The sequence below is a fragment of the Neophocaena asiaeorientalis genome, unplaced genomic scaffold (genome assembly GCF_003031525.2).
Source record: "Neophocaena asiaeorientalis asiaeorientalis breed wild unplaced genomic scaffold, Neophocaena_asiaeorientalis_V1.1 scaffold134, whole genome shotgun sequence".
Lineage (NCBI taxonomy): Eukaryota > Metazoa > Chordata > Mammalia > Artiodactyla > Phocoenidae > Neophocaena > Neophocaena asiaeorientalis.
Genome location: NW_020185339.1, coordinates 7,473,484 through 7,490,952, shown reverse-complemented (window position 1 = coordinate 7,490,952; position 17,469 = coordinate 7,473,484). Strand labels below are relative to the sequence as shown.

Here is a 17,469-nt window from a genome sequence, read left to right as displayed (position 1 = left end):
TATGAACAGACCAAACACAAGTAATGAAATTGAAACTGTGATTAAAAATCTTCCAACAAACAAAAGCCCAGACCAGATGGCTTCACAGGTGAATTCTGTGAAACATTTAGAGAAGAGCTAACATCCGTCCTTCCCAAACTCTTCCAAAAATTTGCAGAGTAAGAAACACTCCCAAACTCATTTTGTGAGGCCATCATCACCCTGATACCAAGACCAGACAAAGATACTACAAAAAAAGAAAATTACAGACCAATATCACTGATAACAAACTGAAGACTAAAAACCATATGATTATCTCACTAGATGCAGAAAAAGCTTTTGACAAAATTCAACACCCATTTATGATAAAAACTCTCCAGAAAGTGGGCATACAGGGAGTCAACCTCAACATAATAAAGACCATATACAACAAACCCACAGCAAACATCTGTCTCAATGGTGAAAAACTGTAAGCATTTCCTTTGAGATCAGGAACAAGACAAGGATGTCCGCTCTCACCACTATTATTCAACATAGTTTTGGAAGTCCTAGCTAGAGGGTGTGGAGAAAAGGGAAACCTCTTGCACTGTTGGTGGGAATGTAAATTGATAAACCACTATAGAGAACAGTATGGAGGTTCCTTCAAAAACTAAAAATAGAATTACCATATGACCCAGCAATCCCACTACTGAGTGTATACCCAGAGAAAACAATAATTCAAAAAGACACGTGCACCCCAGTGTTCATTGCAGCACTATTTACAGCAGCCAGTTTGTGGAAGCAACCTAAATGCCCATCAAGAGACGAATAGTAAAGAAGATGTGGTAAATATATACAATTGAATATTACTCAGCCATAAAAAAGAATGAATTGGGTCATTTGTAGGGACATGGATGAATCTAGAGACTGTCATACAGAGTGAAGTAAATCAGAAAGAGAAAAACAGATATTGTATATTAACACATATATGTGGAACCTAGAGAAATGGTATGGATGAACCGGTTTGCAGGGTAGTAATTGAGACATATGTAGGGAACAAACATATGGACACCAAGGGGGAAAGTGGCGGAGGCTGGTGGTGGTGGTGCTGTGATGAATTGGGAGATTGGGATTGACATATATACACTAATATGTAAATATGGATAACTAATAAGAACCTGCTGTATAAAAAAAAAAACAGCTACAGTAATCAAAACACTATGGTATTGGCACAAAAGCAGATTGTATAGATCAATGGAACAAGATAGAAAGCTCAGAAATAAACCCATACACTTATGGTCAATTAATCTACGACAAAGGAGGCAAGAAAATACAATGGAGAAAGGACAGTCTCTTCAGTAAGTGGTGCTGGGAAAACTGGATGCCTACAGGTAAAAAGAACAAGCATTTTCTAACACCATATCAAAAAATAAACTCAAAATGAATTAAAGACCTAAATGTAAAACTGGATACTATAGTACTCCTAGAGCAGAACATATGCCGAACACTCTTTGACATAAATCATAGCAATATTTTTTTGGCTCTGTCTCCTAGAGTAGTGGAAATACAAAAATAAACAATTGAGACCTAATTAAACTTAAAAGCTTTTGCAAAGGAAACCATAAACAAAAAAAGACAACCTGCAGAATTGGAGAAAATATTTGCAAGTGATGCTACCGAGAAGCGATTAATTTCCAAAATATACAAACAACTCATACAGCTTAATATCAAAAAAACAGACAACCCAATGAAAAAATGGGCAGAAGACCTAAATAGACATTTCTCCAAATAAGACATACACATGGCCATCAGGCACGTGAAAAGATGCTCAACATAGCTAATCATTAGAGAAATGCAAATCAAAACTACAATGCGGTATCACCTCACACCAGAATAGCCATCAATAAAAAGTCTACAAACAATAAATGCTGGAGAGGGTATGGAGAAAAAGGAACCCTCCTACACTGTTGGTGAGAATGTAAATTGGTGCAGCTACTGTGGAGAACAGTATGGAGGTTCCTTACAAAACTGAAAATAGAATTACCATATGATCCAAGAATCCCACTCCTGGACATATATCTGGATAAAACTCTAATCTGAAAAGATACATGCACCCCAATTTTCATAGTAGCACTGTTTACAATAGCCAAGACATGGAAGCAACCTAAAGAAGATGTGGTATATATACACAATGGAATATTACTCAGCCATAAAAAAGAGTGAAATAATGCCATTTGCTGCAACATGGATGGACCTAGAAGTCATATTAAGTGAAGTAAGTCAGAGACAAATATCATATGATATCACTTATTTGTGGAATCTTAAAAAATGATATAAATGAACTTATTTGCAAAACAGAAATAGACTCACAGACATAGAAAACAAACTTATGGTTACCAGAAGGGATAACAGGGGGTAGGGGGAGATAAATTAGGAGTTTGGGATTAACATATACACACTACTAAGTATAAAACAGATAAACAGCAAGGACCTACTATATAGCACAGGGAACTGTATTCAATGTCTTGTAATAACCTATAATGGAAAAGAATCTGTAAAAGAATATGTATATATATTCTTTTATATGTATGACTGAGTCACTTTGCTGTACACCTGAAGCTAACACAACATTGTAAATTAACTGTACATCAGTTTAAAAAATGGATTTAAAAAACTGCACGTGGGGCTTCCCTGGTGGCGCAGTGGTTGAGAGTCCGCCTGCCGATGCAGGGGACACGGGTTCGTGCCCCTGTTCGGGAAGATCCCGCATGCCGCAGAGCAGCTGGGCCCGTGAGCCATGGCCGCTGAGCCTGCGCGTCCGGAGCCTGTGCTCTGCAACGGGTGAGGCCACAACAGTGAGAGGCCCATGTACCGCAAAAAAAAAAAACCAACAACAAAAAAAACTGCATGTGCATCTACAATTATTTCAAAATAAAAAATAGATTACTGAATTGTAGAATCTGGGTAGTGGATATGCAGATATTCACTATAAAATACTTTCAAATTTACTATATATTAGAAACGTTCTGTAATGAAATATACAAGAAAATAGATTTTTCATGTTTACAAATGCAGCGCATCACCATTACATCTTTACAGTATTATAATGTGTATATTAAATGACAACTTGAAATAAATCCAGAAGTCACACACATCAGTATTTAACCAGGTGAAATGAGCCTATATTCACACAAAAAATTATATGTGAACACTTATGATGTCTTTATTTACAGTCAGAAACTGGAAACAAGCTTAATCCCTCAGCTGGGGAATGGATAACCAGACTGTGACACATCCTGTAATGTAATACTACTCAGCATTAAAAAGGAACTTACTACGAATACACATAACAATATGGATGAATGTCAAATGCATTTGCTAAGTGAAAGAAGCCAGATTTAAAAGACTGCATTCAGTATGACTCCTTTTATGTGACATTCCTGCAAAGGAAAAAGTAAAAAGACAGATATCAGACTAGTGGTTGCCAGGGCTTGGGCCTGGTGGCAGAGGGTATTTCAGGGCTTGATGGGACTGTTCTGTGTCTTGATATTCATGCTTGTTACACAACTGTGTATATTCATCAAAACTGAGAACTGTACACAAAAAAGGGTGAATTTCACTGTATGTAAATTGTCTTAATTTTTAATAATGAAAAAGTGTGGCCATTAATAATGAAAAAATGGCCATCGCTGAGGGAGAACAAGTGTCTTGACTAAAATCAAACCAAGTTAAAGATAATTTTAGAAAATACTTTTTCAAATGGCACATGTCCACCTTCTCTCCCACCAATACCCACCTTTAGTCATACACTCTCTCCTCCCAGTTGTAAACTTTCTCTAATGTCTTGATATGGAATTCACACATAATAGAGATGAAGAAACAAACTGGAAGGGTGTTATTTCACTACAGCATAAAATTAAACTCTGAAGTCAGTATGTTTAATTATAAGTCTAAGTTAAAATTACACAATTAGTTCAGAAAATGAATTACAGTGGCTGAATTGGGGAAGACATGGTCATTTGTATGAAAAAGTATTTATTTCAGTAGAAGCCAATGGTATGAAAGGTGTGCTAAAAATAAAAGAGGCATAATATAATATATTCTTGGCCTTCAGAAAGGTAAATATTCAACGATGAGAGTAATATTTACACTCTGAACTTTGTTGGATCACAGCTGGAATATCTTATATAGCTTTGTCACTTAAGATAACTCGAGAGACTTAACAGCTGCTTGTAAGTTTGTGAAGGACTGTTATGTAGGAGTGGCAGTAGACTTTGTGTTGCTTTGAAGATACCAGGGAAGCAGGCAGGTTTTATACTTATGAGTATTTCTAACAGACCAGTACAAAAGTGAAATGGTACTACGTCTGAAATATTAAGCACTCTGCTTTGATATGTGTTCAGAGGCACATCGTCTCCATTCTATGGTCTCTGGGACCCTGTAGATTGTTTGATTTTATTCTTTATCTTACTTTAAGGTTTTAATATACTGTTTATATGTATTATTAATATCTTCTCCAGGCTAAGCATACTCAGGTTTCCTTATCTGATATAGCTGTTGGACCTTCAGTCATTCTGGTTGCCCTTGTCTCCTTAGTTATCAATGCTTTTGTTAAAATGGGGTGGTATTTTCATGAACTGTTTTCTAGCCTGTCCACGTGTTGGCAGGTGGTACTGCTGTCTTCTGTATCTGACTATCTAGACCCAGTCCTATAACTTCTATTCTCATTTTCTACAGTTTTAACCAAGAACTTTTAAATTGTTTATTTAATACCTCTTTCTAGAAAACAGAGACTAGCACCTTAAATAGTATCTGTACATAGTAGATATATTTGAATGAATAATTTCACCCCTGTTCTATGTTTTCACACAGGTAACAGTGATTCACATTGAGGTTACTTGAAACATGCAAAAGTTTCTCTCTTTTTTTTTTCTGTACAGGAATTTCGGCAGAAAGTAATGCTGGGAACTCCTTTCCTAGTTATTTGGCTGGTTGGGTTTATAGCAGACCTAAATATTGATTCTTGGCTCATTAAAGGGCTAATGTATGGTGGCGTTTGGGCTACAGTACAGTTTCTTTCAAAGTAAGTGTGTTGTTTTTAGCTATATTTTTAAGTGGACATGTAAGAATATAGTTTGGACCTGGCTATATAAAATTAATGTTTTGTATATTTAGAACACTGCCTTTATATAACTTGTTTGATCTTAATTTAATGTTAAAGAATTTTTGGCAGATTTATATCTGAAATCTTTAACATTTTTAACATTGTTGTTAAAAATGACTCTAAAGGTACTTCCAGTGACAAGGTCTAACATATAATTTTGAAGGCTAAAATGCAGCTTTAAGACATTTCAATAGAAGTAGACTCAAGTTTGTTGAACTCTAAATGTAATATACATTGCTTATTTCTGGGTAACTATAATGCTTGAGCTTACCTTTCCATAGGAATTATATTTTCTTTGATCATAGGCAGTGTGCAAGAAAGAGGTTTGATTTTAGCGCAAGGTAGAGTCTAAGCATATGAAGTAATGCTCAGTTTTGTTTTGTTTTAAAATTTTCTCTTTCTCCTTTTTTATTTAAACATTGTGATCATGCCCTTTTCTTCTTATCCCTAGATCCTATTCCCCTAAAGTGGCCCATCCAGCAAACTAGGCAGGCATTTATGATCCAGAACTTCCCACCTAATTTCTATTCCTTTAGTACCTTGTTTTCACCAGAATTTCAAAAGAGAGTTCTGAAAATAATTCAGAGAGAGATGAGAATGGCTGGTAATGCACTAATGTGGTAACTCTCAGGAAGAGGCTTAATTCTAGGTAATTAATCTCATTTTAGTGTTTCTAGGCATTCCAAGGGGTAGTGTGGTAGGAATTCACCAATACTCCCTACTTAGTGTACATGGATGGTTGATCCTGCTTATGTTTAATAAAATTTATCAGTATTTATTTTTCCTGAATTCTGTAAACAATGACCTTTAATTCCTCCAAGTTAGCCAGTTCATTCTCTTTGAGAAGATGTGCTGAAAGCTTAGTGGGAATGTGTAGGTAAGGAGAAGTAATGATGAAACGTAGAGAAAAACTTGGGGATTGCTTTGCGCTCATTTGTTAAAATTATGTCTTTGGTGGGTAATATGCTGGGTGATAGAGTTACTGTATATACTAAAGTGAGTTATTGATTTAAGAGAATAGGAATACAGTGAAATTCTAAAGTTGAAAAGTACATAGAATATAATTTTAATTCTGATGAATTAAAAGTAGCTTAAGACTCTTGCTGAGTCATTCAATATTCAATATTCTTATTGAATATTATGAAAACAGTATGGATACTTAAGCATCCTGGATTTCTGGGTTTTGTTAAGAGTATACTATACAGAATATATGTGATTTTCATTTAAATAAATAAATATTCTTTTTTACAATGAAATATGGAGTTCAAATTCGATAAAACTTCTTGTGTTTTACAGATCCTTTTTTGATCATTCGATGCATAGTGCATTGCCCCTTGGAATATATTTGGCAACCAAATTCTGGATGTATGTGACGTGGTTCTTCTGGTTTTGGAATGATATCCTTTGGTTATAAAGGTCTTAGCTTAATAATAATTTAACATAAGAGCTGAACTACTCACGACGTGCTACAGTAAAACAGTATTCCTAGAAAAATAAGTATGAACTAATGTATTGTTTTTAAATGTTTCATATTTAATAAATTGCTTTTCAAAGCTGCTTTTAATAATATCAGTAATAATAATAATAGTGACCATTTATTGATTTTTTAAAGGGCATTTTCTTAAATACGTTGTGCTCCATTTAGTATACATCCTATACGTTAGTACTGTTGTCTCCATTTTATAGATGAGACAATTTAGGCTTAAATAGGGTAAGCTGTTATTCTTGCCCAAGGTCACACAGCTAGTCTCTAATAAAGCAGGGTAGAAACACATATTTGTCTTTATTCTATAACACTTACTCTGAACCTTTCTACTGAACTGTGATTTCCATGTTTTAGTGTCAAAATTATTTTCTCTAAATATTTTCTTATTATCACAACTTACTATTTTGCTGTGATAGGTAACAGTTTTCTCTTTTGCTTCATGAAAAACATGTAATGCTGTATCTTCAAATGTTGCTAACTTCAGCATATTATTTCAATGTACTATACTTTTAAAAAGTAATATAATTTGAAATTGTAAATGTGTGTGTATGTGTGAGATTCAGATCTCACATCTCAAGAAGTCAGATTCACATCTCAAGAAATAAGGACAATGTCAATTTTTGATATTTTTAATAGAAAAAAGTCAACCAGTAAGACAGTCTGTTTTATTATACTAAAGGTACATGTTTCATAAATGTCTTAATCATTTTTCAAGACATTGCTATAAAAAGTATATAAGATTTTAAATGGTATGAATTATTCAGTGACTTTTAACTGTTCTGAACAATATTAATTAATAGCTGGTTTCACTTCACAGTGTTACATGGTTTAATATTGCATTCTTTTTAAGTTGTCTTGTGTATTAGACAAAAGCAAAATATGCTAATTTTCTTTGTGAAATGGAGCCTCAGAATTGTAACTACACTTCTAATTCTTATATTTTCACAGCATTGTAGGATTACTTTTAGAAAGTGTAGTACTTTTAAATACTTTCTTAGCATAGTGTCTACTGAAATTTTTCCATGTGGCAGTTTTCACTAGCTCATTCTAGGCTTGTATTATACTTTGATATAAAAATTGTTCTTCAGGGATTTATTAAGCATTAGAACTATCTTATTGGAACATTTAATGCGTAAAACATATCTGCTCTTTTTCAGTACCTCATTATTTTAAATTTATAAAAAAGCACTGACCTCTGAAATGACTTCAGTATTCCAGACATATTTTCTAACTTTGCTTCCTAAACTGGACAGTAAATTTTATGTTCAAGGAAAAAAGTCAGATTCACATCTCAAAATAATTTTAGACTGTTGCTGTACTCTTATTAATCTGTTTGGATGTAAGTAGAGAAAAACAGGATAATTAGTAAAGTACCAAATAATGAAAACTTTATGCCAGAGAGTTTTATATAGTCTGTGTATAAAGACTTGTGCCTAGGAACATCAGATGGCACTTAAGCACTTGGAGACCATTTTAAACAGCAAAATCACCAAAAGAAGCACACAAATGCTAAACAAGAAGGCAGAGTATTGCCTCATGTAACTCAGCGGGGAATGTGTGCATAGGGCAACTCATATTTCTTGCTGCTTTGCACGTACAAATGACTGCAAAAGCACTGTCAATATTGATTTTGGAGTTACAAATAAATTCTAGCTAGTAGGCATGAGGATCAACTGTATAAAAGTTATTTTAGTTCTCATAATATGTTACCCAACTTAAGTGTTTTTGTGGTGGTAATGAGTATTATATTGATGTAAACCATTTGTTATAATAAATTATTTTTCTTTTTTACTATTCATTAGGTAAGTATTACCCCATATACATGTTATATTTGTTTAGTGACTTTCTGGTTTATAGTTCTTTCAGATATGTTGTTTTACTTGGTTCTCAGAACAATCCTTTCAGATTAAAAAAATAAATCACACAAATCGTAATGCTGTTTTCTAACTGATGGAAAAATTGAGGTTCAGAGAAGTTGTATGTCTTGCTCAGAGTTACATAGCTAGGTAATTATCGAGAGTCTGATATAGAACCCAGCTCTTTGACCTGATACAGTATGTCTTCAAATGCCCTATTTTCTACTCTGAACATAATTTTTAAGTTCCTAAACCTTCTTAGAAAGCAATTTAGCAACCTGTAGAAAGGGCCTTTGATCTCTTAATTATTTATAAGTAAATAATAAGAGATAAGATCAAAGATTTATTTACAAGGATATTTATCATAGTACCATTTACAATATAATAGGGAAAAAATGGAAATAACCTAAATGTCCAACCTGAATAGGAGGAAAGATTTTTCAGTTATGTGACATATGGTACAGGATAAAATAGCCATTAAAATGCTTTTCTAAGACTTAGTGATATGGGCTCATAATTAGAATATAACAAATGAAAAAATACTAAATTGTATTTACAGAGAGATTCTAATTTTAAAACGTGCAAAAGAGCCGGAAGTGAGTACATGTAATTTTAGCTGTGGTTATTTCTGGGTGTGAGATTTGTGAGTGATTTTCTTGTGCTTTTATTTATTTGAAAATTTTGTTCATTGACCATACTTCTTTTATAATGATCAAACAACTCTAAAATTCACTGTGGTGAACAGTAGAGTCTACTGTTTATTGTATTGGCAACACTTTTGAAATAACTTATTAGGAATTTTATATCTAAAAATAATTATTTTTCAATCAGGTCTTAAGCTTCTTAAACCAAAGGTGGATGTGAGAAACTTATGGAACCTGGATCATTACATATGTAAAAATGAAAACAGTGCAGAATTATCATTTTCGCCATTCTTTCCTGTGCATTTTCCTCTTGAGCATTTTTTCCTGTAGTTTACTCTTAGGACTTCTTCAGTTTTACATGTATCTCTGCTAGTTTCCTTCTCATATTTTCTAAGCTTTTTAATCCCTATCTTTAGGTATCCAGTCATCACCTGTGAATTCCAACAATACTGCTATAAGTATTCTTGTATATCTTTTTTTTGTGCACATGTGCAGGTTTCTGTGAAGTCATTGAAGATACTCTTACAAAAGTTCTTAGTTCACATGTGTTTGACTACTGTGTATAACGAATGATGTGACGGGAGAGGTCAGTGTCTTCCTTTTTGCTCATTAGAGAACTCATTGCTCCAACACACTCTTTCCTCACTCAGTTGCAGTACCAACCTCGATATTTATCAAGTTTCCTGTACTCTATTCGGTTTATTGATCTGTGTGCCTTACCAGTACTGTATTATCATATTACTGTAGCTTTATTCTTAACTCATGATATCTGGTAGGCCAAGTTTCCCAACTTTTTGTTTCTCAGTAATATCTTACCTCTTTTTAGCCCTTCGCACTTCTGCTTAAATTTTTAAAAATCAGCTCCTTAAGTTCCATGGGAAGCCTAATGCAATTTTGATTGAAATTCTATTTAAGCTATAGAATAATTTAGAGAAAAATGACTTCTTTCTGATATTTAGATCTTTGCTATTTCAGAATATCCTAGAGTGGGTGGCTTAAACAACAAAAATTAATTTTCTCACAGTTCTGGATCAGGATGCCTGCACGGTTGTGTTCAGGTGAGGGCTCTCTTCCCGACTTACAGACAGTCACTTTCTCCCTGTGTCCTCACATGGCAGGAAGAGAGTGAGAGAGATCTCTTCTTTCCTCTTCTTATACAGCCACAGTCCTGTTGGGTTAGAGCCCCACCCTTATGACCTCATTTAACCTAATTATCTCCTAAAGAGCCTATCTCCAGGTACAGTCACATTATAAGTTAGGGCTTCAACATATGAATTTGGAAGAGGGGAGACATGATTCAGTCCATAGCAGAAGTCCAGGGTGGGATTGATAAGAATTCTGACTTTGTCTTTTCATCCACATTTCCCATACTACTAATACAGATGGAGGTGGGATTAAGAACTACCCCAGGTGGCCTGTCTCACCAGAATCATCTTCTTTCCTTGACCCCTAGTTTGAACTTTATGGTATAGTGTGGCTTGTCCTCTTTCCAAAGTTGTTGCTTGCATTTTGCAGATCACTTGGTTGGTTTGATTGACTGTTTTTGGTTCATTTTGGGGGTATTATGGTAAGTTAGAGCTGTAGTTCACAGCAGGCATCAAAATAACATCCAAGTAGATTAAAGAGTTAAATGGAAAAAGAAGATTCCATAAACATTTAAATGAAAACGTTGATGACAAGTATTTGTTTTATTTCTAATTGGAGGACTGTTTAAGCATAAAAACAAATACAAATTAAGAATAAAATAGTGCTTCTCTTGCTTCTAAATTTGCAGCTCTTTTCCTTTACTCAATGCTAGTGCAAACATAGTGATCAACAAATGTGTATTGCTAGTGGGGTTGTAAATTGGTGTATCTTTCTGTAAATAATCTGATGGTATAAAAATATATATCAAGCAATAAAAATGTTCATACCCAAAGATATTGTTCCCATAATATTTAATGACCCAGGGTAAACTGCAGAGCACTTTGGAGAGGCAGAATAGCATAGGTAGTAAGAGCCTAGCTTGTAATACCAGCTCCACCTCTAATCCATTCTTTAATCTTAGACTGCTTAATTAACCTCTGCCTCAGTTTTATCATGGGGATAGCAGCAGGCTTTATCATAGGGTTTTTGTGCAGCCTAAATAAATGGCTTGTAGTCAGTGACAAATAAGTGTTATTTTATTAATGTTAATAAATACACAATGATCTCAATTATGATTAAAAGTGCAGAATACCAAAAATAAAAGGAGTTATCTCTGGGTTGTGGAGTTACTGTTTTTGTCTATGCTTTTTAATGTTTTCTAACTTTCATTAGGAAAAAAGGTTTACAAAAAACAGCCATACCCAAAAATTATTTCTGTTAAATGCTTTAAATTAACTGCACTGATCTATTGCTAAAGCTAAGTTTAAACTACCATTTGAAGATATCTAATCTCTTTCCCTTTAAAAAAGCAAAGAAATTCTTTAAGTTCATCTGATATTTAATTCCTGAATATCCCTTTCAAACCTGTAGTCATTTACTGAGCTGCTAGTTAGCTCTCTGCAAATTTAATCCAGGCTGTAAGAACCTGACCTATATATACTTATATGTTAGCACTTTTTGAAACTGTTATAATAAGATACTGCCCTGAAAAATGCCACGGTTCAGCATTCATTGCACATACATTTATCCAGCTTTATTCTTAAGCAAATTTTGCTGTTGGAAGAGCTGAAAATTTGACTTTCTGTTTATTCTCTTCTGGCTGTACCCATGGATTTTGGGGAATAAGGATGGTGAAAGTTGGGAATAAATAGGGGACTGGAGAAAGAGAAATCACTTTTATATATGGCAGGTGATATTAACTACTCTTTCTTCCTTTTTTTCCTCTTGTATTTTAAGTGGTTGTTTAGTGTTTTCATATTTACCAAACAAATATAGGATTGTTTCATTCATGAAGCTGTTCTTTCTTTCTTTTTTCTTTTTTTTTTTTTTTTGTGGTACGCGGGCCTTTCACTGTTGTGGCCTCTCCTGTTGCGGAGCACAGGCTCAGGACGCGCAGGCCCAGGGGCCATGGCTCACGGGCCTAGCCACTCCGCGGCATGTGGGATCTTCCCGGACCGGGGCACGAACCCGTGTCCCTTGCATCGGCAGGCAGACTCTCAACCACTGCGCCACCAGGGAAGCCCGAAGCTATTCTTTCTTACCTGTGCTTCATAAGAAATATAGAGTGTGTATACATGATAATGTCCAAATGTCTTACAGAATGTTTGTATGATACTTGTACTACATAAAATCTTTGTTTTTGGCCGCACCCTGTGGCTTGTGGGATCTTAGTTTCCTCACCAGGGATCGAACCCAGGCCCTCGGCAGTGAGAGTGAGGAGTCCTAACCGCTGGACCACCAGGGAATTCCCAGCCTAACATTTTATTAAATCTTTTGGTTTTTTTTTTTTTACATGTACATGGGGGCCTTCATAAATAATGAAGACCTGAAGAAGTGACCAGAGTAGGAATCTTTATGCCTTTTAGCAAAGAAACGATACATTTGTGAAGAAATGACAAGCCAGAGGGTTTGAGCTAGGGGCAGTCAGTTATGGGGATGTGACTAGGGGCTGTGTGGGGAGACTAGTGGAAGAGAAGGGTTAGTGCAGTCAGTATGTGAAACACAGGTCCCTGTCTGTCAGTGTCCTTCCCAGGCTTTGGTGATGAGGCCTTTCCTTTCTTCTCTGGTACAGGGAAGGCACCATTCTCGTGAGAAATTTTGTGGATAGCTTTTTTACCTACGTAAAATCTTGAAAATGGTATGTTTTGTGTCCCAAAAATGTGTTGCTCTAGCAACATTGATTTATTTCTCCCAGTGTTATTGAAAATAGTCTTTGATTCTTCACTTATAAGTGCCTAGTACATTTCTTATATTTTCATTAGGTAGAAAAATGTAAACATAGAAGCTTTTTCTGTTTTAAGCAGGTTTATAAGTACCTTTTCTAAAATTAAGGCCACCTTGAATGTGGGCAAAAATGGCAACGGAGAGAATGTAAAAACAGTCTTTTAAATAGATGGGTGTGATATCTAAGTGTTTGGTAGATTTTAATGCATATAGATAAAATATTGATAATATGCTAATTACTTTGAACATGAGAAGTCCCTTCATTTTTGTTAAAAGAAATAATGATCATTTAAAAATAATGTATTCACTGACTTTTCAAAAGTGTCAGATAACCCTACATGATTTAAAGTTCATAAAAAATTCACATTTTTAGTTTTTACACTTATTTATGAGCAGAATGGGAAATGTACTTATTTTGATGTAATAGATAGACTAACATATATAGATGTAATCTATTTTGATGTAATAAATAAACCATCTTGTATTTTTTTGGAGGTTTTTGTGTGTATGTGTGATAAAATTTTACAGATTATAAGTTTACCTATAATAATAACTAGTTTTCATTGCTTCTTTAGATTCCTTAACTTTAGGTACATCTCAACTTTTTATTTATCCATCTTCCATTCCTTGTCAATAGTATTGCACTTTTCTACAATTTTGGAAAATCTTGGAAATCAGATCCAGGGATTATTAAAGCTACAGAGGAACAAAAGAAAAAGGTAGCAAGATACAATCTAACTAGTCACTTGTGTTTTATTGCCAGATTATCAGTATTTTTAGCAGATAATAGAGTACAAAAAAGGAAACTAGAAATTTCAAACCAAACTGAGATTATGTGTAGTTGGTGCTCACCTTTGGTGTTCTTGTGATGCCAGTCCTTAACAGTTCCATGACATTTTAAAATTTCATGTTTCTCTCCTTTATAAGGATTATGATTGTTTTGAGGGACAAATAACAGTAGTTTACACATCTCTGTAAACCTTCAGCAAATAAATATGCATTCAGTAAATGTTTGTTAAATGACTGTAAATTAGAAGGCCACTAAACTGGTTGATAGTGTAGATATATTGTTCTAATAACTGAAATGTTTGTATATATGATCCAGGGCACCCCTCATCTATAGCTGAGGTACGTAGGAAACTGAATTTATAATCCAAAGATGTCACGGTAAGTAGAGAATTGGATTAGAAGCAATTAGATCATTTTAAGAGCTATTTAATCCAGTCTCTGAAAACAGAACAAATCCTGATGAATTATTTCCTATCCACATGGATTAAAACACTAGTAGGTTCTTACGGTCTAATCTTCCCCTTTCTAGGCTGCATAAAGAGTGCTACCCTTATATTCCAGTATTCTTTAGACATTACTGGTTATTGATTTGCCAGGTTTTCTTAGTCATAATCCAGTTCTGAAGATTCAGTTCTTTATTGGACTTAGGTTTACATTCGTCCCTTAATCATCAAAACCTTATACAGACTAGTTCTTAGGATAGGTCATTTAGTTTTATTCTCAGAGAAATATTCCCATAACTAAATTTAGGGTTGCTTTTTCATATATCCAAGAAATAAAATTCCTGTATTCATATTATAATGAAATAGCAGGAGTAAGTGAAGAGATTTTATTATCTTTAGCTGAAAACATTGGTTAATTAAAAATGAGCATTGTGTTTGCTGATACTCATATATTTATTTTTATTGAAGTATAGTTGATTTTCAGTGTCGTGTTAGTTTCAGGTGTACAGCACAGTGATTCAGTTATACATATATATACTTTTTCTGTTTCATATTCTTTTCCCTTATAGGTTATTACAAAATATTGAGTATAGTTGCCTGTGCTATGCAGTTGGTCCTTGTTGGTTATCTATTTTATATTTAGTAGTGTGTATTGATACTCATATTGATGGCACAATAGTTGGTATTGTTCTGTTTTGAATAATTTTTTTTTTTTTAATTCACAGACAATAGTTGAACTTGCAGAGACAGGAAGTCTGGACCTCAGTATATTCTGCAGTACCTGTTTGGTAATATATTTTTCTTTATTCTTCCCTCTCCCCTCTTCCCCTACCAGTGGAATAGCGTAGAGAGTTTGGGAAACCAGGACAGTTTCTTTCACTGAGCACATTTCTTGACCCACCCCTGCAAAATGCCTTTTAGATCATGGTACAGGAGGAAAGATGGTGAAAAGATGTCTCCTTTCCAATGTGCTTATTCCCCCGATGGTAGACCTTAACTACACTTATGATTCAGTGGTGCCATTCATTTGTATTCATTCTTATTCTCTTTTTCTCTCTTAAAATGTAATTCAACAAATAAAAAACTAAGTAATAAAAGTATTTAAAGTCAAAAGTTTACTATGATTCCCTAATATACTGTTATCCTAATTATATTTTAAGAAAATTTATTCTTATATTTAAAGGTCACAGTGGGAAATTATTAGATAACTTTTAAGACAACATGGCCTCTAAACTGGTTCAATTAGAGCAGTTATCCATCTGTATGAGTGTTTATTCAACTTAGAGCACTATTTTATCATTGATATTAAACATTGTCATATTCAACCAGGTCATAGATAAAGCTATATATGAAATTAAATGGCATTTACTTATGGAATCAGATATAGTGATACTGACATTGTTTTATTACTATAGACATCTAATTTCTATAGAATAATACTGTTATGTGTTTTAATGATTTTCTGCTTAATTTGTATAATTAGTTCTTGTGGAAAATATACAGACTGCCGCAGTGGTTAAACCATATTTCTCTACATGGAAATGGAAATATCCCCAAATCATGCTTGAAACTAAATGCCCTTTTATACTTTTAAGTTATACACTACAACTGAACTAATATCTTAACAGTTGAATAATAATAAAATAATTGACTTAGTTTAGGATTCTGGAATGAGTTTTTGAAACTAAGCTCTACTTCTACAGATTCTTTTAAGTTGTTTCACTTAACCAAACAGTTGTTTGGTTGTTTGTTTCTTTGACCTAACAGTTACGATTTTGGATGTTCGAAATATATACTGCTTTACTCTTGGTAACAACTTTAGGGTACTGACTGATTCTTTTGTATTTTCAAGCATGCTTTAAAAAGGCTTTTGTTTCTGTGCTTTACAATAGGTAATTTACAGAATTGTATTCTTAACATTTAGGACATTTTTATACTCTACTATTCTGTGAAAATATAATTCTGTTCCACAAAGTCAGGTATACATTGCTGATATCCTTGCCATATAGCAAACAGGTTGTTGTTTTTTTAACACTTTATAGGCTATGCATTTAATCAATTATACCAAATTGTCTTTCAAACATTGTGCATGTGCTTTTAGCAGTACACTCAAAGCAAGCAGTGATACATGTCATGAATAGTTAGACAACTTCACTAGAGAATTTTCTTTCCATCCTGAACATTGGGGTTAAAAGTATGGTCAGAAGTAAAACAATAACTTTCCATTTTGATAGGAAGACTAACATTTGGTAAACAGTTCAATTAAATTAGTTGGATGGTTCTTCAGGACTGATACAGATTCTTGGGTCAGCTGCCTACCACTGCTGTTGTTTTCTTATCCTGGTGTGGTTGTCATTTGGGGTCAGCAGTCTTTTCTATAGACAGTTCAATGCAGAGGCCCTTCTTAATTGGGAAATATGAATTTAAGAGTTGATTCTCTTCAGTTTCCTTGTGCATGAGGTACTTGAGAATACCTGATAAGAAGCCTTTCATCTAGGTTGGAGACAGTCCTTTAAATGGTGCTTATTCCAGTATGCATAACACCTTGGTTATAGATCATGGGGCACCTGATCTTCATCCAAAGATAGATTACAGTGATCAGCTTCAGAAACAAGCTTAGGATATCTTCTTAATAAGTTAAGCTAAGCTTTACAATAACATAACATAGTTAAGTTAACATAACAGTTAAGCTTTACAATAACATAACATAGTAACAAAGAGCTATTTGGGAAGAGAGTTTTAGACGGTAAATACTGACCTCAATTAACAAAACTAGAATTTAACATCTATTGAAACATAATCTTTTCTATCTAAAAGTACCCCCATTTTTATCAGATATAGCCAAATTATGATTGTAGAAAGAATATCCCAAGTGGAAAACACATTTTCTAACCATTTCTTTTTTCATTGTGAGGGCATCAGTCTTGCAGTCAGCAAACAGGTTCTTTATATAGAGTTGCTCAATACAGTTTCATTATTAAGTAAATATCTGATGGTAAGAACAAGACTTTCTCTCATCATAGCATAAACATTTTATTATATATTATGTTATAAGCTGCATAATTCTGGATAGATAATTTGTTATTGTAAAATAAAGAGCTTGTTCTATTATAAAATGATTCAAATTGACAGAGGTATTTTGTCATTATATGGGTATCTTTACTTTGAAAAATACACAGACACATGTAGATCAGAATTTTCCAAAAATGAATTGCTCTGTAAGTGAACTACGGCAACTGTTGTGTTTAGGAGCCTTGTGTCAGTTTTTGTGCAGAATTCA

General features: G+C 33.9%; 1 protein-coding gene across 10 annotated transcripts in view; it reads left to right on the top strand.

The window, feature by feature from the left end:
- Positions 1-17,469, top strand: part of ZDHHC17 (zDHHC palmitoyltransferase 17) — a 232,166-nt gene that overhangs the window by 204,649 nt on the left and 10,048 nt on the right. For all 10 annotated transcript variants that reach the window (XM_024736498.1, XM_024736493.1, XM_024736499.1 and 7 more), the window contains 4 exons: positions 4,899-5,041; positions 6,419-6,519; positions 13,552-13,676; positions 14,915-14,977. In XM_024736498.1, the coding sequence (XP_024592266.1) occupies positions 4,899-5,041; positions 6,419-6,519; positions 13,552-13,676; positions 14,915-14,977 (432 nt within the window). The remainder of the gene's footprint in view (positions 1-4,898; positions 5,042-6,418; positions 6,520-13,551; positions 13,677-14,914; positions 14,978-17,469) is intronic.